Genomic DNA, 27,908 nt, shown 5'->3' on the forward strand with positions numbered 1-27,908 from the left:
TAACACTTTGGTACTATGGCTTCCCATGCTTTCATTCTCAGGGGAAGTTTTAAGGTGCCAAATTATTTCTCAAGTTTCTGTCAACTCTCTCTTCTCTGTTAATTTGTTGCTTTGTTGATTGCCTTACATTTTACACCATATCGGTTAGGACGCCTGCCCCACTCAAGAAAATTTGATCAAATGATCTGATCAATTAGAATATGATTTGAAGTATAGGCTTATGGTACTGGTGCTCATAAGCCTTTGCTTCTTATGTTACACTTTAATCTCTTTATCAGTTTCCAGGTTGAAAAGCTACCCAACCAGCTCTTTTATATGTGTTTGTATTTACAGACATTCCAGATGAGCGAGTTTAGCATGGGTTGTTTGTGGCAGAGTTGTGAAGAGTGTGAAGGAGGAAAAGCGACAAGACCCTTTTCGTTTAAAGCGAGAAGCGAAGCGCTCTCTTTAAGTGAAGCGGAATTTAAAAAAATATATTAAAATAAATATTGCATAGTATACGAAGAAGGGCAGTATAACTGAAACGAAAAAAATGACAGCATTTCAATCTTTTTATCACTGAAACAGTGCAAGAAAATGAAGAAGAAAAAGAGGAGAAGAATGAGAAAGAAGAACTGAAGGGGAAGAAAAAGTGTAGAAAACTTGAACCCTAGGTCGCCTCGATGGTGTTTTAAAAAAAGACAGCTTTTTTAATTAAATATGTTGGCAGCCCAGTTATAAAGAGAAGCGCTCGCTTCTTACGCTTCGCATCGCTTCATCGCTTCTCGCTTTTTCAGGGGAAGCGAGCACTTTTGTAAATCTGCTACGCTTCAGCTAACAGAAGCGCCAGATACCTCGCCTCGCTTCGCTTCTCGCTTTAAGCGAGGAAGCGCTCACTTTTTACAACCCTGGTTCCATGGCTGATAATTATTTAGAGAAAAACTTCAATAACTGTTTGCACATTATACTCATGGTTTCTGTTTGTTTGCTTTCCAGATTGTTCTTTTTGCACTATCCAGGGAAGATGCATGTTTTTGTAGAGTATTCTTTTACAAGCAAAACTTGATAGGCATAATATACAGTTATTTTGTATACAATGACATCAAAAGTTTATTGCAAATAAGATCTTTGTGAGCCATAAATCGATGACCGTTTATGGAATTGGCCTGCAATGAGTCTGCTATAGTTTGTTACCAATCCGACATAATGATTACGCTAGAAATTCCCTATTTTAAGAATCAATGGCAAGTGCAAGTTAAATTTTGTAAAGGAAGTGTTACTGTAGTTTTCATCTAATCTGCACATGTTTAAACATGTTCCTTTCACAGTGCCCAATGTTTGACTTTATTTTTAAAACATCTACTGATTTATTATTTGTGGTAGACGACTAGCAATTTATTCTTAGTATCCTTGTATGGCAGGAAAATTTTGATCATCGATTTCAACGAACTGATCAGTGGATGCCTGTTTATTCCTGGTTAGAGTCTCTAGACACGGATGAGGTGATTAAATCAAAGGAAATTATAGACTGGCTTACTGCAAATCCTGATGTGAGAGAACAATTAAATTCAAGGCATTCACGTTACCATTTGATGCATTACATTAAAAAATGCCACATGAAAATTCTAAAGAGGAAGGAGAAGAAGAAGGTATAATCTCTAGTTTGTTGGAAGTTGAGTATGCCTTATTGCACTAGCGTCGAGTTTCCAGTATCTCAATTTCCTTATCCATTGATCATAAGAGGAATTCAGTAATACCTTAGGTCCGATTATTTCGTCATGCTTTTGTCCGTGAATTGTCAATTTTACTCTCTAAACATCAATCTATATTCAGGATTAAACCTGTTATTCAGAATTTGTTTTATTGACAGGGACCAGAATTCACCAACAACATGTCTTTGTCAGAAGCTCAGGAAAGTGAAAAAGTGAAGAAATTTGCTCCTCCACAAATTGCAGGTGAATTCGATTGCCACATAGGGTGTAATATATAACAAGAGTAAGCACGGCCTAAGTTGTCAGGATAATTAATCAGTAGTGGACCTTTTTCCTACAATGAATATTTCTGTGCAAGGGAAAAAAGGTCCTTTGAATCTAATTCTGTGGTTTCCGTCCGATCCCTGCAGACTAAAATGTCCCAAATTCATGAATCAGGACTGAGGAGTTCGTAATATATCTTAGCCAGAGCTATAGCGGTATTCCTATGGAATAGGCAAATCCTACCTGATACATGAACCCAACAATAATATTAGTACTTCAACAGCAGCGTAGCCAAAATAATGAATGTATGCCTGATTACCTTTGCCACTAGCTTGTACTTCCCCACGGTAGCGTGTACTCCACACATCCATCTGCCTGCAGGACATTTCTTTTATCACTCTCCATGTTGACTTGTAGTTTCAGTTTCCTACTTAATGATTTTTGCAATATTGAACGTCTCCACTGCATCCTGTTGTCGGCTGGAAGATGTAGAAATCGATTATTTGCTTTAGGTCAGGGTTTGATCTAGTCATGGAAGCTATGAATGTTCTTTCTAGAGTGTGTATAATAAAAGCTCTAGGTATTAAGGTAAGGTGTTGACAATGAGGTACTTGGGAGTGTGGGGCTATGTTGCTTGGATCCTCCAAAAAGAGATGTCGCACCTGTGTCGGATCCTCCAAAACATGGGTGCCACAGCATTTTTGAAGCGCTTGGAAGTGGGGCTGTTGGCGGTTTGGCATTGGGAATGAGAACTGTTAATTAGTTTCAGGTCTTCCGAAGAGTTCTTTCTCATCTCTAGTTAAAGGAAACGCATGGTGGAAATGGTAAGTCATGGGGTGGTATGGCTTGGTTAGTTGATAGTTGGATCGTTGGCAGTTGCTGGCCATCAATATTGTTCTGGATACCTGGAGAATGGTTTAAGTTGGATATTGCTTGTGATGCAAGGCTGCAGTTAATTCTTGAGGCTCAATTACTTTTTGCTAAATTATTTTTTAATTTTTATTTGGGTAAATGTAGATTCAAATTGCATTTGGAGTTACAACACTGCTTTGACCTTGTCCATTGGTACTGCTGTTTTGACATAAGAGAGATGGTTGTCAGGATTTTCTAGGAGGGATGGTGATAGCATTTGATGATGGCACACTTTTTCAGTAAAAAAAGAAGAAGAAGAGCTGCTCAGACATGGAAACTGACTTAACTGTGGAATGACCTATGCCATTAAGATAGGGTTCAGCAGGAATGGGGTGTTTCATTGAGTATGGATGGGAGATTAGATAAGCTTTGAAGTAGATGCATCTCACATCATAGAATGAATGAAAAATTTGTCCATTCTGTTGTCCACTTTTTGGACAGGTCTACCTAATTATGCATGAATTTACTTCTTGTCTTTCTTCTGTTGAATATTTTAGTTACTCAGTAAGGTTTCTTCTTTGAAAACGCCCGAGCCCTTTTCGTCTTCGTCTTCGCCAATTCTTTTGCTGATGGGGTTTTTTGGTCCAACTTTGTAGACAACAATTTGAGCACCCTGCCAAAGGACAGTGATCTTTACAAAGCAAAGCAAACAGAAGCTCGGCAAAAATATGAGATGTAAGCCAATTGTGCTATCGGAATTTGTTTCCGTCATTGTTCAAAGATACGTGTTTCTTATGATGCAATTTTCCCTCTCATCTTTATGGGTTTTCAGTCTAGTAGAATTGGAGAAACAGCTTCTGATGCACTTGCCAAAGCCTGAAAACATAGGCTGCTTGAGATAAAGCAAATGACTGCATGGCCAACATGCGGAGTAGCATGGATTTCAAGTTGTTATCTGACCTTGCTGCAATGAAAGAATCAAACCATGGTCTCTATCCTTTAGGATTCTTTTCAATGTACACCTATCTCAAAAGATGGTGAGTAGTAGCGACACCGGACTGCTTTTCACATTGTCTGTGTTGATTGGGGAACTTGGAAAGTCTTGCACGTATTTATAGAGGCAATTTTGGATTTCAATTGTAAAGGATAACAGGAATCAATTTGTTTTTGGGCAACACGTAATTTCTTTAATACAACAAACTAGTCTTATGCGTGTATTCAAGGTTCTCTGTTTCTGATCAGTTTTAAGAAGCAAGTCGAGCTAGAGTACAGCTACTTCAAGGATTTCACATTGGACTGGTTCAGCGACATGATAGCTTGAAACGTTGTTCCTAAATGCCACTTCAGTAAGCATGCCGACTTTACATAAACAACGGGGACAAAGAGGCAGAAGTAGACAACGATGTTCTGTACATTCGCTAAAAACGACTTGTAAAACTGTTTAGTCAACAAGCACGCCAAAGTTCGACAGTGGTATGGGACTAGAAGGCAGATATAGATAGCTTGATGTGGTAAACTTAAAAAATAAGTAGATCCCAGACTTCTCCTTTCTTTTAAGTGACAAAATTTTGTTATGAAATATATAAGATTTCAGAGAATGGTGGGGAAGTTTTTACAATTTAAATTAGTAGGGGAGCATTATAACAAATGAAAAGCAGGCAATGCAATTCCACCACAAAATAACGAAACTGGTCATGTTTGAAGGTAGGTCTAAAATAACAATAATATATTCAGTGTGAGTCAATTGATACTTTATATTTATCAAAAGTGAACAATTTCGATCACCGTCAAATAATTAACAAATCTGGTTGTCAAAATTAATGGGAACTGTAAAAATAAAAAGATTTAACGGTAATTTTTGATATATTTATGATTATGGTGTAATTTCTAGTATTATTTTTGGTCCAGTTCTAGTGTTTGGTGCAATTTTGGCTTACAGATCCTAAGACTTGATGACACTTTCATAATATTTCTAATTAAATTTTTTTCTTCATAATTTTTTGTTAAATATAACCGTTAAATTTTGATAAATATTTGACAAAAAATGAAAATATTTATTTTTGACATACTTAAATAGGTCAAAATTACTCAAAAATATATTTAAGGGACTATTTTAAACTTACACGAACATAATGGACCAATTTTGTCATTTTTCTTAACCTCTTCACAAAGTACACACAATTATATAAGAAGAGAAATATCTGCTTCGTCTACCCGACAGTCCTCTCGTTTTTCTTTTGAAGTTTGCTGAGGAATTTGACAGCTGACCATCCTAATACGCCGAAGGAGACTAGCGACTTCTCCCATTGATTTGGGGCTCAATGGTATTCTTCTAATGTGAAATAAATATTTGATCTTGGTGCTCTACGTTTTTTTTTTGAAAAAAGAATTACAGATGGTGTTTAATTCCTTATTCTTTTGTTGGTTGTACTTGGATTTCGGGGCGGGTACCAGTAATTCCTCTTTCTTTTAATCTTATAGTAGCTAATTTAGCTAAGGACTGAAATAATACAATGGGTGTGTTGCTTGCCCTCTTACTGAGCCTCGAAATATATTTTTGATAGGTATTTTTAGTCTCGAATATTGGAATCTTCTTTACTTGTTTTGATACCTTTTGCTAAGAAAAAAGATGACACCTTTAGTTAAAATCACCTGTACATTTGTGAAAAGAGTTAGGTTTTTTGCATTTTTAATTTTTTTTCCCCCCTTCGACCTTATTCTAACTCCGATTGTTGCAATGACCGGCCTGTCATCTAATTATGTTGTAAACGCCAGGAAAGAGTCTTTTCCTTCTGCACCATTATGTATATAAACAAAGGAGTTGTGAATTTTCCTCTAGAAATCCCGACTAATCACACTTTGGATATTCTCTTTCTCAAAAGACAAAGTGGACGCTCGCCCAGTTAAGAAATTCAATGCTATTTAGTGATGTAAATCAAATGGCTTTCATGCACCTTTATCCTTGTTGAGGAATTCTAAACTTTGAATCTCACTTCAACCTTTGTAGTATCTATGCTAACTGGATAAAATTTAGTCCAAGATTTTAGTCTTTTCTTTATAACCGGGGTGTCTGGGCCAGAGGTTTTTGTCCTTGTTCCTCTAAAAGTAAATATTGCTCTGATCTTTTCGTGGTACCAAGAAAAGGAAGAAAGAAGTCAACTCCTGTTTATTTTTATATCTGCTTTCGCGTATCAATTTTGTTCATTCTCAAAATCATGTTCATCATTCCTAGATGTAGATCGTATTCTTTTTCTGATGCTGTTTAACTCAAATAGTTGAATCAAACCCCTTTTTTCATTTCCTAGATCCACATATATCTTTGGAATTTTACATTCGTGGCCCAAATCAAGGACCACCCTCTCCAGTTTGCTTTGTCTCATTGTAGTGCCACAGTTCATAGGAGGCTATCTCTAGCTTTAGCATGCATAAATACAACAAGAACAACGCCTCAGTCCAAACCAAGTGGAGATCGGGTTTATGAATCCTCACTAACCACGTCACACCATTTAAACTCATTCATGCCAATATTATGCAAAATACAGATCTTTTGCATGCTTAAATGGAAGACAAAATTATCATGCTACTCTCATGATCTAACACTTTGGTACTGTGAGAAGGCACGGGAGAAAATATGTTATTGATATTGGATGAACAATACAATACAAGAGGTCCTTATTTATAGTTATACTATACAAGGACATACTACTCCTCTACCAATGTGGGACAATACTACACTATATACATGCTGTAAACTAACACTCCCCTCAAGCCGATGCATACAAATCATATGTACCGAGCTTGTTACATATATAACCAATACGAGGACCAGTGAGAGACTTGGTGAAAATATCTGCAAGTTGATCATTCGACCTCACAAACTTTGTAGCAATCTCTCCTGAAAGTATCTTTTCTCTGACGAAGTGACAATCAATCTCAATGTGTTTAGTTCTCTCATGGAACACCGGATTTGATGCAATATGAAGGGCAGCTTGATTATCGCACACAAGTTCCATCCGACTGATTTCACCAAATTTCAACTCCTTGAGCAATTGTTTGGTCCAGACTAGCTCACATGTTGCCATAGCCATTGTTCGATATTCTGCTTCTGCACTAGACCGAGCAACTACATTCTGTTTCTTGCTCTTCCAGGACACCAAATTTCCTCATACTAAAACACAATATCCAGACGTAGAATGTATATCAGAAGGTGATCCTGCCCAATCAACATCTGAGTATCCAATGATCTGCTCATGACCTCGATCCTCAAAGAGTAACCCTTTGCCTGGAGCCGATTTTATATATCGAATAATGCGGACAACTGCATCCCAATGACTATCACAGGAAGAATTCATAAACTGACTTACAACACTCACAGGATAAGAAATGTCGGGTCTAGTCACTGTGAGATAATTTAATTTTCCAACCAGCCGCCTATAGCTTGCAGGATCGCTAAGCGGCTTCCCCTGTCCTGGCATAAGTTTAGAATTCGGATCCATCGGAGTGTCAACATGTCTGCAATGTCTTTTCCTTTGGTTGAGGGAGCAATGTTTGAGAGTTGCTCGTTTAAGGACGTACCTGTAGGGTACAATGTAATAGCCGGCATAACATCGATGTGTGTTGAGTAGTTCGTGATTGATGGCTATCTGTTACGTGAAGGCATGGGGCCTTTCCCGCGAGACGAGCTTTTGTATTTATTTTTTGATGAAAAACTTATTGTTTTCTATTCGCTGGTGGTTGTTGATTGCTGATGAGGGTGTTCCTTTGCTTGAAGTAACTGAGTAACCTTCTTGGAACCTGTGGGAGGAGTTGGGTGAGCGTGGAGTGTACTTGGTTCTCCAGGTATTGTTTTAAACGTGCATAGTATTTTGTTGTGACCAAACCTTCCACATATGGTGCATAACATGTTAAGACCTTCGTATAGAATTTGTTGTCTGTGCATACCAATAAAAATATATATTTTCAATGGTTGTCCCAACGGTACTTCAATACATATTCTTGCATATCTTCCCCTAGCGGTAGCCGACGTACAAGTATCAATCTTTAGAAGGATACCAATTTTGGATCCAACTATTTGTAGGATGTAAAAATCATAGAACTCGGTAGCTAACTCAGGTAATGGTATCCAAATTGCTGAATAAGTGAGTTGTGTATTGGAGGCGATGAATTTTGGTTCCCATTTGCGTACTGAAAGGAAATGATTAAATATAAACCAAGGTCCTTCATAGAGTGCTTTGTTCATATTTTCTTCATTTTGGAATTTTATGAGGAAGAAGTCTGATCCCAAATAGATTATTGGTAATTCTTCTGTAAGTTGCCATAATGTACGTAATTTGGTACGTAATGTTTGATGTTCCACTTTTCTACCAAATACTTTGACTATCACTGGCCATTTCCAAGGAGAATATAGTCTAGTTTTATCAGAGGACGTTAAAGGGATAAAGGTATCATGTTGGTAGTCGTTTGTGGCTTCATCGGAGAAATCAACGTGTGAGTGAGTTGTGTGACAAGTGCTCTGTAAATGGTGGAATTGGTTGTGTGAAAGCAGTGTGCGCTTGAAGGATTATTTTGCGTCCGTGGATAGATTGTTGTGTGTCGTGGGAGGAACAATGTGCATGATACCCAAATTAGGTGGTTCGGGCGGAGAGTTGGTGGTGGTCATTTTCATGGTGTAGTTTGGTTAGTGTTTTAGAAAAGGAAAAACAAATTTTGTAGAGAGAAGGGAGAGCTTCTCACTCTAACCCATACGTGAAAGTTTGACAAAACCAAGTGTCAATATACTGCACATTTTTTTTAATAACTTCCACACACTTAAATATTTATATTATACATGATATATATCATTCACATATATTATGTATTAACATTACTAATTAAATTGGGAAAAAGGCCAGATATACCCCTCTACTTTTATGTATTGTATATATTTAACCTCCATTATAGTATCGGCCCAAATTTACCCTACCGTTATACTATCGGGATAAATTTACCTCTACAATCAACAAACTTTTAAAAATACCCCTTGATCTGTTAAGTAATCCAAAATTTTCCAAATTCCTTTTATTTAAATATCTTGTTGTTCTTCTTGGTCCACTATTTTTGAAATAATTGGCATTTACCTGCTTTATAAATTAGAGAAAAAAATATTAAATAATACAGCCGAATAAACAAAGTATAGTAAATTGAAAAATCTAAATTAGGTATCTTTTCTAAATTCTAAAAGTATTTACAACATCCCAATTTTAATGAATTCATTGCACCAGATCCATGGAGACTTTGCAAGAATTAGTGATTGAAGTTGAAGTTCCTCGGAGGCTTTACATTGTTTAATTCAACTTTGCTTTAATTAAATGTCTACACATTGTGCACTCTTAAGTTAGTCGATCGAACTCTATACTAACCAAGCAATGACAAAATATATTTGAATATACATGTACATACATGATGATCAGCTGCACATAATACACAATAAATAGACCCACTAAATTCTACTGTGTGTATATGATTGAAAAATAAATAAAATTCTAAACCAATTTTATTTATTACAAGAAGAGAAATTGGTTCATTGGTAATTAAAAAACAATTATGAATAATTTGTATAGTCTAGTAACTTTAGCATTCACATCAATAGTAATTTTTGAAAATAATGGAACAATAAGAACAACAAGTGATTTAAATTAAAAAAATGGGAGATTTTGGATTACTTAACAGATAAAGGGGTATTTTTAAAAGTTTGCTGATTGTAGGGGTAAATTTGGCCCGATAGTATAACAGATGTTAAATGTAGACAATATATGAAAGTAAAGGGTATATTTGGCCCTTTTCCCAATTAAATTTAATATATATATATATATATGTATGTATACTATTATTATAATTTATTACTTAATCATAATCTACGATATAATATTATTAATTGTAATCATATAGGCCCCTAAAATTTTGAAAGTAGGTGTCAAAATAGTGCACACTTCTTTAAAGTTCTCAAGAGGCGAGGACGAAAAGAACTTTCAAGTTCCACTCTGCTGTTTTAAATTTGTTTAGTGATGATAATAGTATTTGTTTTCAAAATGTGTTTAAGTCTTTTGGAAATATTTACTATTTTTTTCCTGTAATAAGCGAAATACCAAAATAGTTAGTGTTCACCTAGGACTGCAGAGGACTAAATTTGATCAACCTGACTTTATGAAACAAGGTTGCTATAACCAAAACATGCTGAGAATTGAAAGAAAACAAAAAAGCTTTGGATACGTTTACATTAGTGGTTAATACTAAATGTTTAAATACCAAATAAATAAATAAATTATTTTGGTGCGCTTCATTATGGATACGTTCCCAATACTTTGTGGAGTAGCATTGATCAGGACATAAAAGCTTAGACAATCCACTCTAATTATTGAGAAAACAAATTATTTTGATTAATCTACTCAAATTTAATGATAATATCCTAATAAGCAAATAATTATATCCGCTAAAGTGTATCTGAGTGTAAATATTAAAGTTCATGGTTAAAATTTCATTGTTACTATCTGATGCTATCTTTTTTCCTTGTTTTTCTTATCGTCTTTTGTCTCCCTCGTCTTTCTTTCTCCCCCCTCTTTGTTCTTCTTCTTTTTTTCCTTTTCTTTTTTTCCACCTTATCTTGAGCCGAGTGTCTATAGGAAACCGTCTCTCTACCTCTCCTGGTAGGGGTAAGGTCTGCGTACACAATACCCTCTCCATACCCCACTAGTGAGATTATACTGAGTATGTTGTTGTTGGTTAAAATTTCATTAAAAGCAAACAAATATTAACAGGTAATTTCCTCGAGATGTATGTAACCTATTTATCTTAAGTTATACTATCATAAAAGCACATCTTCAACACAAATGTTGATGTTTTATTAACCATTAAGTGCATTCTATTTTAGATAAAACTGTAATTATAATTAATTTTTAAAACTTCATAATTAACTCTTACTCATAATTTGATATTTTTAATAAAATAAAGAACTTTATTGTTTCATCATCCCGTAAAATTTAATAGTTGGAGTTTATTAAATTAAGAAATTTTTCACATTTTGTGAATTAACGGATAAAAACCGCTAATTAGTATATTTAATGAATTATTTTAGATCAACAGACTATTTTTGTTATTTAGCAAGACATAGGATCATATTGAAGTAATTCTTTCCTAAAATATGTAATTTTAGCCGGAAAATTTCATTAATGTGTAATATTTGTGAAAATTCAAAATATGTATAATGCATGAGTGAAAAATTATTTACATGTGTTCTAAGTAGGAGTGTTTATAAAAACCCGAAAAACCGAACCAAACCGAAAACCGAAAACCGAACCAAACCGATCAAAAAACCGATACTTTTTAGGTTTTGGTTTGGTTTTGGTTTTGAATTTTAAAAATCGATCAAATTTGATTTGGTTTTGGTTTTAATAAAAAATAACCGAAAAAACCGACCAAACCGATTATAGAAGTAGCTATTTAAATTTATTATTACACACATATATATAAATATGTATATTTTTATATAAAGTTTCTAAAATGTTATAGTACATATTAGTCGTTTGTATTTTCAGTCTAGTTTTTTGCTATTACAATAATCTAATTCTTTTCCTTTACATTCTAGTTTGATTGGTAGTTTGCTTTTGCTAAGTACAAGAATTATTTCATGTTAAAAATAATCGATTTTTAATTGAGTACTTAAATTATTCATCACTATTTGATTCAATTATCATCAATATATCATGGTAAATGATAGATTTCTCAAAGAACAATTGATTTGATAGTGTTACGTTGAAAATGTAGTCGCCGGAATATGTATTTGGTAGTGTATGTCTCATATTTAACTAAAAACCCGACAAATAACCGAAAAAACCAAAAACCGATAAAAATCAACAAAAACCGAATCGCTAAAAAACCAACTTAATTGGTTTGGTTTAATTTCAACATTTTAAGAACCGACTTACTTAGTTTGGTTTCTTTTTAAGAAAAAATCGATCCAAAACGAACCATAAACACCGTATTTCTAAGTTAACTGAAATAATAGACGGTTTAGGAGATGTCATTAGCTTAACTTGCATTTCAAATGCAATTTATAAATATGAAATTAAATCGCATTTGAGCAATTTCTCAAAATGCAAACTGCAACTTATAAATAGCCCAATGATTCGCAACTGTCCAAGAAAGAATTTTGGGGGTTCTCTTTTTTCAATTCTTTGTTGTTCTGATTGATTCTTCTTAGTTTAAACCCTAGCTTATTCTCTCTAGTATTTTCCTTCGCGCTGCCGATTTCTCTCTTCGTATTCAGAACTGGAACAGCTTCGTTGCCTTCGACTGTTGTATCCCGACTTGAGGCAAGGTATAGCTCCATTTTATTTGATTTTGCTCTCTTATATAACCTGCATAGCGTTTTCTATGTGATTTACCTATTTGAGCTATTTACCAACTCAGTCTTTTTGGTTCTTAATTTAGTTCTATGCGTATTTTAAGAAGACACTGCAGCTCGTTGCATCCCGAAATGTGCTAATTAACACTATTAGTCTTCATCCTTGATGCAAAAATCACATGTTTTATTGTTAAGAGGAATAATGACGTGGGTTAGTTAGATAATTAGCTAGTGTTAACCTCAATTTATTATGTGGGTTAGTAGTCAGTTAGTTGGAGTTAGTTGTATAAATGTATGTGTACAGTACATAGCAGATATAGTGGAAAAAATGAATTTCTCTTCCTCTTCTCTGTTTCTCTCTTCTCTCTCGACCTAGAAGCTTCCATGGCTGCATCTCAACATGGTATCAGAGCCATGGCAACAAATTGATCACGCATTCCACGCTCTCGTGACTGTAAGTCAATTGTTTCTCATTCTCTGTAGTCGCTAGGTCGAATTCTGTTTCTCATTCATTTTGATTGAACAATGACGGATTCTTCGACGTCAACAATGGCGGCAATTAAGATAGATCATACTGATCCTTTGTTTGTGCATCCATCGGACACTCCAAGCTCTGTTTTAATTCCGGTTCAGCTCCAAGGATCCGAGAATTATGGGTTGTGGGGAAGGTCGATGAGAATTGCACTCCAAGCCAAGCGAAAACTAGGGTTTGTTACTGGTGCATGTGTTAAGGAATCATTTCCTACTGTATTGCATGTGGATTGGGAGACATGCAATGCAATTGTCCTATCTTGGATCATGAACACGGTATCTCCACATTTGTTGAGTGGAGTTGTTTATGCTTCGAATGCACATTTGGTGTGGAAGGATCTACAAGAGCGATTCGATAAGGTCAATCGTATGAGGATCTATCAGTTGCATCGTGCGATTGCAACGATTTCGCAAGGAACTGATTCTGTTTCAGTTTACTTCACAAAATTGAAGGAACTTTGGGATGAATTTGATGTTATGGCTCCTACTCCTAGTTGTGGATGTGAGAAGTCAAAAGACTATGTTGAGCATCTTCACCAACAGAGATTGCTTCAATTTTTAGGAGGATTGAATGATTCCTATGCTCAAGCAAGGAGACAGATACTGATGAAGACCACTGAGCCTACTTTGAACCAGGCTTATGCTTGATCATAGAGGATGAGACACACATATCAATTTCTACTTAGAGCCTCATCAGTCCTGGGGAGGGAAACGATATTACTGCCTTATGGACTGCTAAGAATTCGCAGCAAAAGCCCAGGAGAAGCTACAATGACAGGATCCACAACATTGTTCAGTGTGAGCATTGTAAGATGAAAGGCCACAACAAGGAAAATTGCTACCAGCTCATTGGTTATCCACCTGATTTTAAAGGGAGGAGAAAGCAAGGGGCTAATGCTGTGAGCTATGGTGGATCTAATGCTGCGAATTATGGTGGACCTAAGGAGACAAATTGTTTTGGTGAATCTAATAACACATCTGGTTTCTGTAGCAGCTTACCCTACTCAACCTCAAGGCCACACTCACTTTGATACATACAATGTAACGACAAGAGGAATCAACACTAACACTGGAGGACATCATACTGGCCAAGATGCAATAGTAGGAGGAGCAAGACATAGACCTATGTATTTTACACCAGAACAATACAACCAGTTACTCAGAATTCTAACCAAAGATAATACCTCATCGGCTTCAACAGCTAACATGGCAGGTATCATTAGATCATTTATGGCCACTTGCATTAATCCTGAATGGATAGTTGATACAGGAGCCACTGATCATATGGTTTCTAGTTCTAAGATGATGTCTGAAAAGCATACACCTGATAGTGAGTCAGGTACAGTACACTTGCCAAATGGATCTCAGCTCCCAATAGCTCATGTTGGTAAATGTAAACTGATCCAAGGGGAAATCTCAGGAGTTCTTTGTGTGCCTGGCTTTAAATACAACCTTCTTTCAGTCTCTAAGCTCACTAAAGAACTAAATTGTTGTATGGCATTCTTTCCTGATTTTTGTCTCACGCAGGACCTTCACATTGGGAAGGTGAAAGGGACTGGTAGACTTCTCAATGAACTTTACTACTGGGATCACAAACATAGCAACAAGATGGCTCACTCAGTAGTACTACATGTGAGAAGTGATGAGGAGACTTGGCTCCCTCACAAAATATTGAAGTAGATGCATATAGTGAAGCAGTATAATAAAAGTAGCAGCAGCAAATGCTCAATTTGTCCTCTTGCCAAACAAACTAGGCTACCATTTTCACAGAGCACTAGTAGAGCAACATGTTCTTTTGATTTAGTACATGGTGATGTATGGGGACCTTATAGAGTTCCCATTTATGATGGGAATAGATACTTCCTAACTCTAGTAGATGATCATAGTAGACTGGTTTGGATTTTTTTGTTAAAGCTCAAAAGTGATGTCTCAATTGTAATGAAGGATTTTCTGATCTTAATAAAAACTCAGTTTGGTAAAACTCTCAAGGTCTTTAGGAGTGACAATGGTACATAGTTTTTTAATACTCATTGCCATGATATTTTTAGTTCAGCAGGGATCCTTCACCAAAGTTTTTGTGTTCATACACCCCAGCAGAATGGAGTGGCGGAGAGGAAACATAGGCAAATCTTAGAAGTCAATCAGATTTCAAGGAAGCATTCCCTTAAGGTTCTGGGGACTATGTGTGCAGAGTGTTGTATATCTTATTAACAGAATTCCTTCTACTGCATTGTCCGGAAAATCTCCATTTGAAGTGTTCTATGGCAGGAAACCTAATCTTCAACATCTAAGGGTCCTTGGTTGCTTATGTTATGCAACTAGAACAGGTGCCAACACAGACAAATTTGATGCCAGAGCAGAAAAGGCAGTACACCTGGGGTATTCTTCTACTCAAAAAGGCTACAAACTCTATAGTCTAACCAACCATATTATGTTTGTTAGCAGGGATGTTGTGTTCTGGGAGAATGTATTTCCTTTTAGGTCTCCTGCTACAAGGGGCACATTTGAACCAGTTCCTTCATCTCAAGCATCAGATGCATAATTTTTTGTGTCCATTCCTACCACAGACAATGCACAAGTTGAATGCTCACCAGGGACTCATCCTGCTTCAGTACATAGTGAGCCAGCTGGTCCTATAGAATCACCAGCTACTACACCTACAACAAGCATTACAGACACTGATGCATCACGTGTTGTAGTCAGGAGATCCTCCAGACCTTCTAAAACACCAGGTTGACTTTATGGCTTTGTGCATCAAGTGCCTACAGGAAAGTCTTCTGGAACCTCTACTGCAAGCTCAGCTTCCATGTATCCTATTTCCTCGTATATGTCTTATACTTCTTTGTCAGACTCCTACTTCAAGTCAGTGTGCAATTTTGCAGCAGTTAAAGAGCCAACTTCTTATGCTGAGGCCATACCTGATCCTAAGTGGATTGAGGCTATGGATCAAGAATTGAAGGCCCTAAATGACAACAACACTTGTGCTTGGCGGATCTGCCAGCAGAAAAAAGGGCAATAGGCTGCAAGTGGGTTTTTAAAGTCAAGTATAATGCACAAGGAGAGGTGGAAAGGTACAAGGCAAGGCTGGTGGCCAAGGGCTACACGCAACAGGAAGGCCTAGATTATCAGGAAATCTTCTCTCCTGTGATCAAGATGGTGACTGTACGAGCAGTATTATCTCTAGCTGCCATGCATGGATGGAAGCTCCATCAGATGGATGTTTTCAATGCCTTCTTGCAAGGAGATTTGGTGGAGGATGTCTATATGATTCCGCCACCTGGCCTTGTTAGCTAGGGGGAGTCCTCTCAGGTATGCAAGCTTCAAAAATCACTCTATGGGCTCAAGCAAGCCTCTAGGCAATGGAATCTCAAACTCTGTGAAGCCTTAACTGCCTCAGGTTTTATCCAAAGTCTGCATGATTATTCTCTCTTTACTAAGCACTCTGGTCATGATAAGGTCCTTGTGCTAGTGTATGTTGATGATCTTCTGATCACTGGATCTAATCCCACCATGATAGAGGCTACTAAACTCATGTTGCAACAACATTTCAAGATCAAGGACCTGGGGGAGATGAAGTACTTCCTTGGTCTTGAAATTGCTAGAAGTAAGCAGGGAATTCTAGTATGTCAAAGGAAGTTTGCTCTTGACTTGATCAGTGATCTTGGTCTAGCCGGATCTAAGCTAGCAGGCATACCATTAGAGGTGAATCAAAGGCTTACTAGTGTGGAGTTTGATGAAGGAGCAACCAGTAGTACCTATCAGGATGAACTGTGTTACCTGATCCTACCAGTTATCAGCAGCTGGTAGGAAAGCTGCTATACCTTACAATGACTAGACCAGACATAGCTTATGCTGTGCAGAATTTGAGTCAATTCATGCACAAACCAAAGAAATCCCACATGGAAGGAGCTCTAATGGTGGTAAGGTATCTAAAGAATGCACCAGGGTTGGGCATACTATTATCAGCTGAGGTTTCATCACAACTCACAGTGCATTGTGATGCCGATTGGGCAACTTGTCCAATGACAAGGAAGTCAGTTAGTGGTTTTGTAGTGAAGCTGGGAGATTCTTTGATCTCTTGGAAATCAAAGAAGCAGAACACCATTTCAAGGAGCTCAGCAGAGGCAGAGTATAGAAGCATGGCAAATGCTGTGGCAGAGATAGTCTGGTTAGTAGGATTGTTCAAGGAGCTGAATTTTGATGTAGAAGTGCCAGTAAAGCTATTCTGTGACAGTAAGGCAGCAATTCAAATAGCAGCAAATCCCATATGTCATGAGCGCACTAAGCACATAGAAATTGATTGTCACTTCATCAAAGAGAAGGTGCATGAGGGTCTTATTCAAACAGTTCATGTACCATCAAACCTGCAGCTAGCTGACATTCTCACAAAAGGACTAAGTAAATCACAACATGATTTCTTATTGTCCAAGCTGGGAGTGTTCAATCTCTTCTCACTACACATCTTGAGGGGGAGTGTTAAGAGGAATAATGACGTGGGTTAGTTAGATAATTAGCTGGTGTTAACCTCAGTTAATTATGTGGGTTAGTAGTCAGTTAGTTGGAGTTAGTTGTATAAAGAGGAAAAAATGAATTTCTCTTCCTCTTCTCTGTTTCTCTCTTCTCTCTCGACCTAGAAGCTTCCATGGCTGCATCTCAACATTTATATTACAATTTCATGTTTTGAGTTGGTGAACAAGATGCTATGATCTTGCAAAGGATTGAGAGTTTGAGCCATTGGCCAGTATATCTCTAATATAGCTATTCATTCAGTTATATCTATTGAAGCCTGAAAACTCATGTATGTATAATGTTAGTCTGTTACAATTGAAAAACGAAACTAGTTTAAGCGTTTATAAGCGGACTCCATTTCACATTTTAGAACAATGTAATTCAATTGCACATCTTAAAGTTATTAGGAGTATTATTGTTTTTTTGGTAAGTACATCTTAAGATTATTACTTCATAAGCTGAGTACTAATTATTTTCTGTTTTGAAAAAATATCCTGTAGAATATTAGCTTTCAATTAATATTGTCCGTACATGTTTTTTTCTTTAATTTATCAAATATATTAGGTTATGATCAGTGGTGGATACACATGAAGAGTTGTGGGTGCTTCAAGCACCCATTTTCTTTACCCAGATTTAGTATATTTACGTAGGCAATTAGCAAAAAATTTAGATAACTACTGAGTGAGCACCCATAGCTAAATTCTTCTACCGTCTTCTTTCGCAACTCTTTCCAACGAGCACCCATGACTTTGAAATCTTGGATCCGCCATTGGTTATGATAACCAAATTGAAATCTTATAATAAGAGAGAGGTGATTGCAGCTCCATTATGGTTTTAAAAGTTCTAATTTTTTTTAAAACGATAGGTATTATAAAATTTACCAACTTGAGAAATTAGTTTACAGTGAATTATCTATGCTAAACTGGGTTGTTCTTTAAGTTAAGTTCTACAATATATTCAAGTTTAGTAGTTTTTTTGTGTGTGTGTTTGGGGTGGGTGGGGGAATGAATTGGGGAATTGCTAACTTGAAATTGTATTACGTTGGTTTGGTAAATTGAATCAGGAAATTTCCTTTTGTTTCTTGGTTGGTAGTGTCAATGCATTGAGGCTTATTTTTTACTTTGCAGAAACAAAAGAAGAGTCAAAAGCCCCTCAACTCTAACTGGCTGGGGTCTAGTGGCTGCAATTACTTCTGTGTTGTTGTCCATCAATTTTTCCAGTAAATTGGTAAGTTTCCTTTTGTCCTTAAATCAAATTATCATAACAAGGGATGTGAAATGTGTTAAGAGATGGTTTTTATGTGATCATGAATGATTTGTGATTTGTGAATTGAGTTGAGATCGAGATGGGATTCAGTTGAGTTTTTGTTTTATTGGAAATTGTGCATTACAGTATAGTTTGGAATTCAAGTACTTGTTTATGTGTTGAAAAATGTAAAACTAAATAAAACAAATGTCTTAGTCAAACATGTTCGAAGAACCTTATGGAAATGATGAAAAGTATATACAGCCATATATATTAGCAGAAAATAAAAGGCGAACTAAATTACGTAAATAAAAGAAAGACAACATGTAAACAATGAAATTTTGATTACATCATTACACTGCCCATTACAAGTATTTATAAAGAAACACCAATAATAAGTCAAGAGCAAACAAATATTTGCCAGTATACACTCTTCCATTACAGAATACTGGAAAAATTCAAAATGTTTAACGTTTAGAGATCCTTTCTGTGGTGATGCTAAACTAATATAACATTTTTTATCATTGTAATTTACATTACAGGACAATCATTAACTCCTGCACTCCTGAGAACCACACAGTTACTGCAGATTATATTCGAAAACCAGTTCCTACTCTTCTAGAATGCTTTCGTTTGTTATTTATCGATATTCAACTTTCTTACCTTCTTCTTTGCTTCTCACCCAATTAGAAAACTTGCTTCACCATCACGATTATCACTCCACTCCCTCCAAACCCCCCAATCCCACTCCCTTTCCCAACTATGATGACCCCCATTCATCCCCACTTCTAAATCTTCCTACCAGTTCAACAAGTGCTTCCTTTGAACCCCTAAACCCCACCATCGTGCTAGAGACGCTCTCTTGTTACAACAATGACTGGAGAAGAGCTTTAGAGTTCTTCAACTGGGCTGAGGAGCAGTGTGGCTTCCACCACACCATCCAAACTTGCAACCAGCACTACAAGAAAGTGTGAAAATTGCAACACATTTTTTCGTTGCCATATATTGGATATTGTTGCGAAACGTACTTTTGGCAACAACAAAAAAGTTGTTGCATGCCGTTGCAATAAATGCTGATGGGAAAAGTTTTTGCAACAACAAAAATTGTCATTGCCAAAAGCTGACTTAACGCAACAAGAAATATTATTGCCATAAATTATATTTTGATTATACCCTTGTGGCTTATAAAAACATTTAGCAACAAAAATTATTGTTTCGATAAATTATTATTATTTTAGCAACAATACTACTTGTGGCAAAAAATTGGCAGGAGGGTAGTTAATAATCTGTTATAAAGGCTTTTCGCAACAAGTATTGTTGTGGGAACTTGTACAGCTAGCAATAATAAATGTGTAGTTGCTACATACACAAATAACATTTTCTTTTAAACTATCACAAATATATATATAAATTAATATATGATATATATTTGCAAATATCAATACAACTGATGCACTAAGTATTTACATACTTTCAAAAACTAAATACTACTAAAACACATGTTCTTACTTTAAAATAAAAACAAGAGCATCTACGGGGACATAATTTCTAATCTAATAACAACCCAAAAGTAAATCTTCTTCTAGTAGCTTGAGCATTAGATGAACCATATTGTCAGCTATGTTGGTTTATTCATCCTCGTCCTGCAAAAGAAGATAAATTATAGTTATATTTTTTATAGAAGAAAATTATAAAGTTCACAAATACAAATAAAAAAATAAAAAAAAAATTGGGCACCAATGAATGATATAAAAAGATTCTTATAACAAAAGCTAAAGCTAAGAAATTATCAAGTAAGAACTTGCACCATGTAACATAAAAGAGGAAAGCTAACTACCTACTATAGAAATCCTACCATGTACTATACATGGTTATTAGACTTGTAGTAGCCCAAATATCTGAGAGTCTGACTAATCAATTTTTCAGTACCAGGACCAGGACAAATAACAATTCCAAGTAACTTTTAAGGCACTCCAATTTTTTTTCTTTATCAAACTATTAAGCAAAACTATGCTCTTTCTCTGTTGTAGTGATTACAATGCACAATTGTAATTTGTAAAGGTTGGGGGACTGTTCATAAAATAATATCGTTATACCCTGTTGTATTTCTATTTAACTTAGCATCCATTATTGCGCATCTCACATAAAAGGGCACAGAAAGCATAACAAGTTATGGTCATAATATCTCAATTTGGTGATTTTGATCTCAGATGACAGAAAATTAAATAAATTGTAACTGAAAACAATAATACAAACATGATATTGAACAATATCAACCAACGAATTTATTTTTACAAGAGTTAGACAAAGTTTCTTACTGTGATGTTATCCATAAGTCTTGAACGACTTGCCTCATTTGAACTACTTAAATTAGAAATAATATTGAGAATTCCACCAGAAACTCCATTTTGTTAAACATAATAAAACTACATAACTTAATTTGTCGTACAAATCAGTGGAAAGGAATGATATGGGAACGAGTCAGAAACAGAAATAGTGAGAGCGACAAAAGTAATTAATCAGTACATGCATGTCCTGTGGTATTATTTTGTGGATCATATGTAAGTAATAAGGTATCATTTACTAGTTTAGTACATGAGTGATTTTTACTTTACAAGTATGTATGCTGGATACTTATTTGCAATCAATTCTAGAGCTATGCTTCAATTAGATATTATTTGTTTTCTTGTGTTTAGAGCAATGCTAGCAACATGCTATCACTTTTATTGTTACAGAAATATTCTTAGGATCAAAAGTAAGTAATGAAATACCTCAGTACTTAGTATATGGGATGCTAGTGCCATCATGCTCTCTTTTAACAATTTTTGTTCAAGCACCATGGCTTCTCGATTTTTTCGCTCCTCAAGCTGTTTCTGTACTTCTTTTAGCTGGCATTCTACACTCTCTCGTTTACGACGTTCTTCTGCCTCTTTTTGTTGTGCTTGCAGTTTCTCTTGAATTCCAATCATGGATCTCCTACTTGTCGACTTAACTCCTGATCCTTGACCCCGACAATAACTTGACGTTTCTCCAACAAGTTTCACAAATACAGCATTAATGCAGCAAAGGCATCATTAACCCAATATCTGTTCTTCATGGGAGTCAATTCCCAAAGTTTCTGCAAGTTTGGCTCTTTTCCAATGTTTTTATTTATCTACCAAAACAAATCAAATTATGTTATTAAATCAAGAATAACCAAAATTCGTAAAAATATGATTCATTTCTTGATTTGCTTTATTGGTTTTGCTTCGCTCACTCATTCTCTGCATTGCGTTTGAGTTCGTAAATATATTTTTTTTATGTACTATAAGAAGTAGAATAAGAAAATAAATAATATATAAAGTTAAATCCATTTATTTATAGCGTATTCCTAATTAATCTACACGAATACAATCTACAAAATCTCACCAATCAAGAATGACAAACACAACTAGAGAAACATGTTCTGATGGTAAGAATGCCAAGATTATTATGATACAAAAGGGTTCTATAAATCAGATTACATAACAGAAAAGATTACTATTTAAAAAGGAGTTTATTTGCTCTACAAGCAAGACTTTCGGGTAGCAAACAAGTGGTCCTAGGTCAGAGTTCACCAACATCCAAGCATCTGTAGCACTAGACATATCCTTATCAATCCTCTGGGTTAAAAATCTAATGCAAGTAAAAAAACTATAGACTGACATAGCAAAAAGAGCAGGATAAATTGTCATGTTATAGAAGCTGGACTTAGTCTTCATAAGGAAATGTCATTTTATAACATCATGTCTCAACTTTTGAGGCAAAGGTTTGTTTGCACGCTGGCAGAGAAAGGCAAACAAACACTAATAGAAAGTGTTAGGTGGAGTTTTGTTTCAAAAAAGGCTTAAAAGCTTTTGCAGTAAAAATTTTTATCAACCAGATGTTTTTTCAAATTTTTCTAAAAATGAATCACTTCTTTCTAATAGAGTTGGCCTTTACCAACTTTAGTGACTCGAATCCCCAACCTTATGGTTAGACATGGAGGAGCTTTACAATTATGTTGTCCCTCCCCTTTGAGGATGCAAATCTAAACAGTCACTCTTAGGCAAGTAAATAAGAAAAGGAAGAAAGCACAGATATAAGAACAGTAGTCTGACAAATCTTTGGCTTAAAACAAACTGTTGCTTTCAATAAATAATCATTTTTTGATAACTGGTTGCTTTTCCTCTGGGGTGATATTTGCTTCTCTCAGATCCATTATTTAGCAACATATACATATAATGTACACACACAGAAGTACTTAGAGATACACACACATAGAGGAAAGTTATCTGGTGTTCTTTACATTTTTGTATACCTTTTATTTCTACCATCAACATTTAGCTTTAAAGTCAATAACCTTAGATGGACATAAAGGGAAAAGGGAAAACTTGTAACAGTTTGCAGTAGCCTTCCCAAGAATTGGAGCATGTAATTGTAATCTTCCTGTAATGATCATTTCAACATTAATCAAGTAATTACTTAACCAGCCTACTCAGATGCCAGGTCATTTCCCTAGATGGTTGTCCTTGCTTTATTTTTATATCATGAAGAGTTCTCTGTGTGACTTTTAAGTTAAATAGCATGAAAATTCAGAACTCTATTCCATGCAAACCCCAACTCAAGAAAATGGTAAAACAATTCATTCTTCCCAAAGTTGGAAATCATCTACCATTGTAAATCAATTGTACTGCAACCAGACTCTAGTAATAATTCTATGCATCTGATGATTAATCAAAAATTTACTTTACTTTGGAATCAACGAATAGCCATATACATGAATAAAATATTCAAAGAACTAAAATTGGACCGGGGATATAAAGTAAAATTTTTATGAACCAAACAGATCCAATACCAGAAATAACAGCAAGTAATTGATAAACTTCTCGTGAAATTGGTATTTAAAACTAGAAGTGTGGAATTATTGACCTTCAATTTAATTTCATATCGCAGAATTCTTCGAGTAAACAATACTTCACATAAATTTCTAATTGATGCCGTGGTTTATTTTTGTTTCCAATTTCCCCTCACAAGGTCGTAGAATTGAATGGTAAGAAATATAAAATTGAACTGATTACATCAAAGGATAAGTTATTCAACATATCTTTTATTTACTTTTTATCTTATGAGAGATATTTACACAATCAAATTGTTTATTAAATTAAAAAGGATAAGTATCTACGCTAAGCATAAATTGATAACCTCGAAATGATGGCCTTTGGAAATTGATCAAATTATATGTTTGAAAAATCTCTTTGCAACTTATAGTTTTACCTATCAAATTTTTACGAATTACAGAGAAAAACTTTCGTGTTCAGTACTAGTTTCATTCTGTTATTATACAGAGAACATGTATAAAAACGTTAGCAGAAGATGAATTGAAAAAAACGAACAACAAACTAGACAACAATAAAAGAAAAACCTATGCAAAGTTTCTTTCTGTAGCAAAAGGAATTAGAGGAGAAAACATTGCAAATACTTCTCCGGCATAGAAAATTTTAAGATACCCATACCCATTAAGTACTTCAATGATAAAAGACAATCACAAACATTGGTATTTCCATAATTTAGTGAAGCAATCGGGTAAAGCAATTAAAGATTGAATTCTTACCGGTTCTTCTCCGATCAGTCGCAACACGAAGCAACAAAGAGGACGCAGCAGGGGAGGAGCTCTTTCAAGTAGAACTGATAAGAAAAACCCTAGCCAGAATGGTTATTAGTGAGTGAGCTAAAAAACCGGCAAAAGTGGAAAGGTTTGCCGCGTTGGATTTTGACGAAAAATCAAAAGTTTTAGGCCACAGCCCACGTATATCAAAATAATGTTTATTGCCAACAAAAAAATTTTATTGTTGCCAATTTTCTTTATAATTTAACTTTATTACGTTAAAAGTTTTATTTTTTGCAATAACTAAAATTAGTTGTTGCCATTTATTAAAATTCGGCAACAATACTGTAGTTGTTGCTAGAACTTTGTTGTCATTTTTAAAATTTTAAAGTTTATTATCTAAACCATAGAATATGGCAACAAAATTAACATATTTGGCAACAAGAAAATTTTGTTGCCAAAAAATCTATGCTATAACAGCAATTTTATCGAGTTGTTGCCATTTATCCATTTTAGCCAACAATATTTCAATTGTTGCTAAAACTTTGTTGCAAATTCCATACTTTCTTGTAGTGCAGCTTATTGACATTCTTGGCAAGTTTTTTGAATTTGATGCAGCTTGGAATTTGATTGAGAGAATGAGAAGTGCATCCTCCACACCTGACCACACCACTTTCCGGGTGTTGTTCAAACGTTATGTGTCTGCTCACATGGTTAAAGAAGCAATTGATACGTTTGATAAGATGGAGGAATTTAATTTAAAAGATCAAGTTTCATTTTCAAATCTAATTGATGCTTTATGTGAGTATAAGCATGTGATAGAGGCCGAAGAGTTGTGCTTCCCTAAGAACAAGAATGATGTGAAGTATTCTTGCTTTAAAGTGGACACAAATATATGTAATATGCTTCTTCGTGGGTTGTTCAAACTGAGTTGGTGGGGGAAGTGTAGACAGTTTTGGGAAGAGATGGACACAAGGGGTGTGCAAAAGGATCTATATTCGTACTCTACTTACATGGATGTACAATGCAAGAGCGGAAAACCATGGAAAACTGTAAAATTATACAAAGAAATGAAAAAGAAGGGAATTGACTTGGATGTGATCGCGTATAACATTGTCATCCGTGCTATTGGGATTTCAGATGGTGTTGATGTAGCAGCTAAGCTTTGTCAAGAGATGATTGAGTTGGAGTGCAAACCAAATGTTTCAACATATAACACACTCATCAAGCTTATGTGTGAAAATGGGAGGTACAAAGACGCATATAGATTGCTTAATCAAATGCCTAGCAAGGGTTGCGAGCCTAATGTCATTACATACAACTGCTTTTTTGGATGCCTTGAGAAGCCAGAGAGATTCTCAAGTTGTTTGATAGAATGATTGAAAGCGGAGTGCGGCCCAGGATGGACACTTATGTCATGCTTATGAGGAAATTTGGAAGATGGGGATTTCTTCGACCGGTCTTTATTCTTTGGGAAAAGATGGAAAAACAGGGGTTGAGTCCAGATGTGTCTGCTTACAATGCATTAATTGACGCTTTGGTGCAAAAGGGTATGGTTGATATGGCACGGAAATATGATGAAGAGATGTTAGCAAGGGGCCTTTCAGCTAAGCCGAGGGTAGAACTGGGGACAAAGTTGACTAGTGCTGACTATGGAGGCAGCTGATGTTTTATGAATGCACATGAGACTGTACTTTAAGATGTAGAATCCCATGTTAAACTTCATCAGTTCTTTGTCATCCTTGTGCTTTGTGGCAGCAGGCGGTCCTCCTTTTGTATGTGTCTACAAAGCACAGAAGTGATGCCTCGTCACTTGGCGCTCTTTGAAGATATCAGAATGCGTTTCGGTAACGTACGTGTTTGTAGCTGGATTATATCAGGTCTTCTGCATCTAAATGCGACAGCTCTCTGTACACCTCAAGTCATTTTGCCGTATGCTGAATGAAAAGTTAAAGAAACAACATGCGAAGAGAGAATTAGAATTGTTATCTGACCTTGCTGCAATGAAAGAATCAAACCATGGTCTCTATCCTTCAGCATTCTTTTCAATGTACACCTATCTCAAAAGAACCGGACTTCTTTTCACATTGTCTGTGTTTATTGGGGAACTTGGAAAGTCTTGCACCAATAAGTAGTACTAGTATTTATAGAGGCAATTTTGGGTTTCTATTGTAAAGGAAAGGATAACAAGAATCAATTTTTTTTCCGGCAACACGTAATTTCTTTAATACAACAAACTAGTCTTACGTGTATTCAAAGTTCTCTGTTTCTGATCAGTTTTAAGAAGCAGGTTCGAGCTAGAGTACAGCTACTTCAAGGATTTCACATGGGACTAGTTCATCGACATGATAGCTTGAAACGTTGTTCCTAAATGCCACTTTAGTAAGCATGCCGACTTTACATAAACAACGGGGACAAAGAGGTAGAAGTAGACAACGATGTTCTGTACAGTCGCTAAAAACGACTTGTAAAACTGTTTAGTCAACAAGCACGCCAAAGTTCGACTGTGGTATGGGACTAGAAGGCAGATATAGATAGCTTGATGTGGTAAACTTAAAAAATAAGTAGATCCCAAACTTCTCCTTTCTTTTAAGTGACAAAATTTTGTGATGAAATATATAAGATTTCAGAGAATGGTGGGGAAGTTTTTACAATTTAAATTAGGTAGGGGAGCATTATAACAAATAAATAGCAGGCAATGCAATCCCCAATAACAAAACTGGTCATGTTTGAAGGTAGGTCTAAAACAGTACCGTTTATATATATATATACTAGGGCAACACTAACAATAATATATTCAGTGTGATCCCAACAAATGAGATCCGGGGAAGCCAATTGGTACTTTATATTTATCAAAAGTGAACAATTTCGATCACCTTCAAATAATTAAAAAATCTAGTTGTCAAAATTAATGGGAACTGTAATAATAAAAAGATTTATTTTAAGCCAACGATGCTCTGCACAAAAACTTTAAGCTGAAAGATCTTGGAGAACTAAGATACTTTCTGGGTATTGAGTTTGCTAGATCAAGTGAGGGCATCATAATTAGGGGTGGGCATAAAATTCGAAAAACCGAATTCCGAACCGGACCGAATTAATTCGGTATTTCGGTTTCGGTTTTTTCGGTATTTCGGTCTAATTCGGTATTTCGGTATTACGGTACGGTCTTCGGTATTGGGATCTTAAAATTTCGGTATACCGAAATATCGAATTTTTAAAGATTTTTTAAGTTGGACCTATAGCTATACTGCCCAGCCCAACACTTTTTAAAGACTTTCTAATCTAATGCCCAGCCCACTGCCCACTCCAACGCCCCAGCCCAAGCCCACTCTCTAGTATTTATCTTTCATTCCATTAGGGATTAGGCATTACTCATTAGGGAATTAGAATTTAGAAAGTCAATTAGGGCAAACGGCGTCGGTGTCTCAGCGATAGTTTCAGCTTCAGGCTTTCAATTAGGGAGATAGTTTCAGAAACGGGCAAACGAAGACCGGCTGTTGTGACTTCAAAGAGATCGGTTGTTGTGACTTCAAAGAATCAAAGGTATGTTTCTAGTTTCTTCCATAATTTACTTGAAAGCTTTCTCTTTTTTAAGGTTTTATTAGATTATTGGGTATGTGTCTCACTGTCTTTACAAAAAGAAATTATACTTTTTAATCCTTTGTTTTTTGTAGTTTTTTGTTTTATGAAGAACATGCATATTCTTTTGTGCTGGAACTGTTAAAGAATAGATTTTTTTTAGCTCTCTACCAATATTTCTTTGATTACCTTGAAAAGCAATTGAGTAAATGCAAAATATCATCAATTGCATTCAGAAGATTTTAGCGATCTG

At 35.6% G+C, this 27,908-nt stretch overlaps 4 protein-coding genes and 1 long non-coding RNA gene across 6 annotated transcripts in view; 4 read left to right on the top strand and 1 right to left on the bottom strand.

Moving 5' to 3' along the window:
* LOC104094854 (uncharacterized) lies at window positions 1–27,619 on the top strand. Of its 2 annotated transcripts, XM_070197486.1 has the most exons (9): window positions 1–54; window positions 1,401–1,628; window positions 1,850–1,934; window positions 3,464–3,542; window positions 3,640–4,318; window positions 5,051–5,131; window positions 12,069–12,159; window positions 18,354–18,453; window positions 26,354–27,619. In XM_070197486.1, exons 1-5 carry the CDS (start codon window positions 16–18, stop codon window positions 3,707–3,709), a joined length of 501 nt encoding a protein of 166 aa, XP_070053587.1. In that variant the 5' UTR covers window positions 1–15; the 3' UTR covers window positions 3,710–4,318; window positions 5,051–5,131; window positions 12,069–12,159; window positions 18,354–18,453; window positions 26,354–27,619. The 2 variants fall into 2 exon arrangements, with proteins under 2 accessions (XP_070053587.1, XP_070053588.1); XM_070197487.1 differs by lacking the exons at window positions 12,069–12,159; window positions 18,354–18,453; window positions 26,354–27,619 and having other exon boundaries at window positions 3,640–4,153.
* LOC138908352 (uncharacterized) lies at window positions 12,712–13,365 on the top strand. The gene has a single exon (XM_070199013.1). The coding sequence runs from the start codon at window positions 12,712–12,714 to the stop codon at window positions 13,363–13,365; it is 654 nt and encodes a 217-aa protein (XP_070055114.1).
* LOC104099728 (uncharacterized) lies at window positions 19,875–24,325 on the bottom strand. Its single transcript, XR_011414920.1, has 3 exons — window positions 24,083–24,325; window positions 21,243–21,625; window positions 19,875–20,114 (listed from the first exon to the last, which is right to left on the bottom strand). It is a non-coding gene; the product is annotated as an uncharacterized lncRNA (long non-coding RNA).
* Window positions 24,490–25,455, top strand: LOC138908354 (pentatricopeptide repeat-containing protein At1g80550, mitochondrial-like). The gene has a single exon (XM_070199014.1). It carries the CDS (start codon window positions 24,490–24,492, stop codon window positions 25,453–25,455), a length of 966 nt encoding a protein of 321 aa, XP_070055115.1.
* LOC104085495 (pentatricopeptide repeat-containing protein At1g80550, mitochondrial) overlaps window positions 27,483–27,908 on the top strand; it is a 43,694-nt gene continuing 43,268 nt past the window's right edge. The window contains exon 1 of the mRNA XM_070197474.1: window positions 27,483–27,619. The gene's annotated coding sequence lies outside the window, so the exon portion shown is untranslated. The remainder of the gene's footprint in view (window positions 27,620–27,908) is intronic.

Source organism: Nicotiana tomentosiformis, chromosome 3 (genome assembly GCF_000390325.3).
Source record: "Nicotiana tomentosiformis chromosome 3, ASM39032v3, whole genome shotgun sequence".
Classification (NCBI taxonomy): Eukaryota; Viridiplantae; Streptophyta; class Magnoliopsida; order Solanales; family Solanaceae; genus Nicotiana; species Nicotiana tomentosiformis.

Excerpts from the sequence above, each read along its gene's own strand:
- LOC104094854 (XM_070197486.1), top strand. The coding sequence starts at position 16 with ATGGCTTCCCATGCTTTCATTCTCAGGGGAAGTTTTAAG. Across the intron at positions 1,935-3,463 it reads TGCTCCTCCACAAATTGCAG|ACAACAATTTGAGCACCCTG; the intron begins GTGAATTCGATT and ends CCAACTTTGTAG. Across the intron at positions 3,543-3,639 it reads GCTCGGCAAAAATATGAGAT|TCTAGTAGAATTGGAGAAAC; the intron begins GTAAGCCAATTG and ends ATGGGTTTTCAG.
- LOC138908352 (XM_070199013.1), top strand. The coding sequence starts at position 12,712 with ATGACGGATTCTTCGACGTCAACAATGGCGGCAATTAAGATAGATCAT.
- LOC138908354 (XM_070199014.1), top strand. The coding sequence starts at position 24,490 with ATGGCAACAAAATTAACATATTTGGCAACAAGAAAATTTTGTTGCCAA.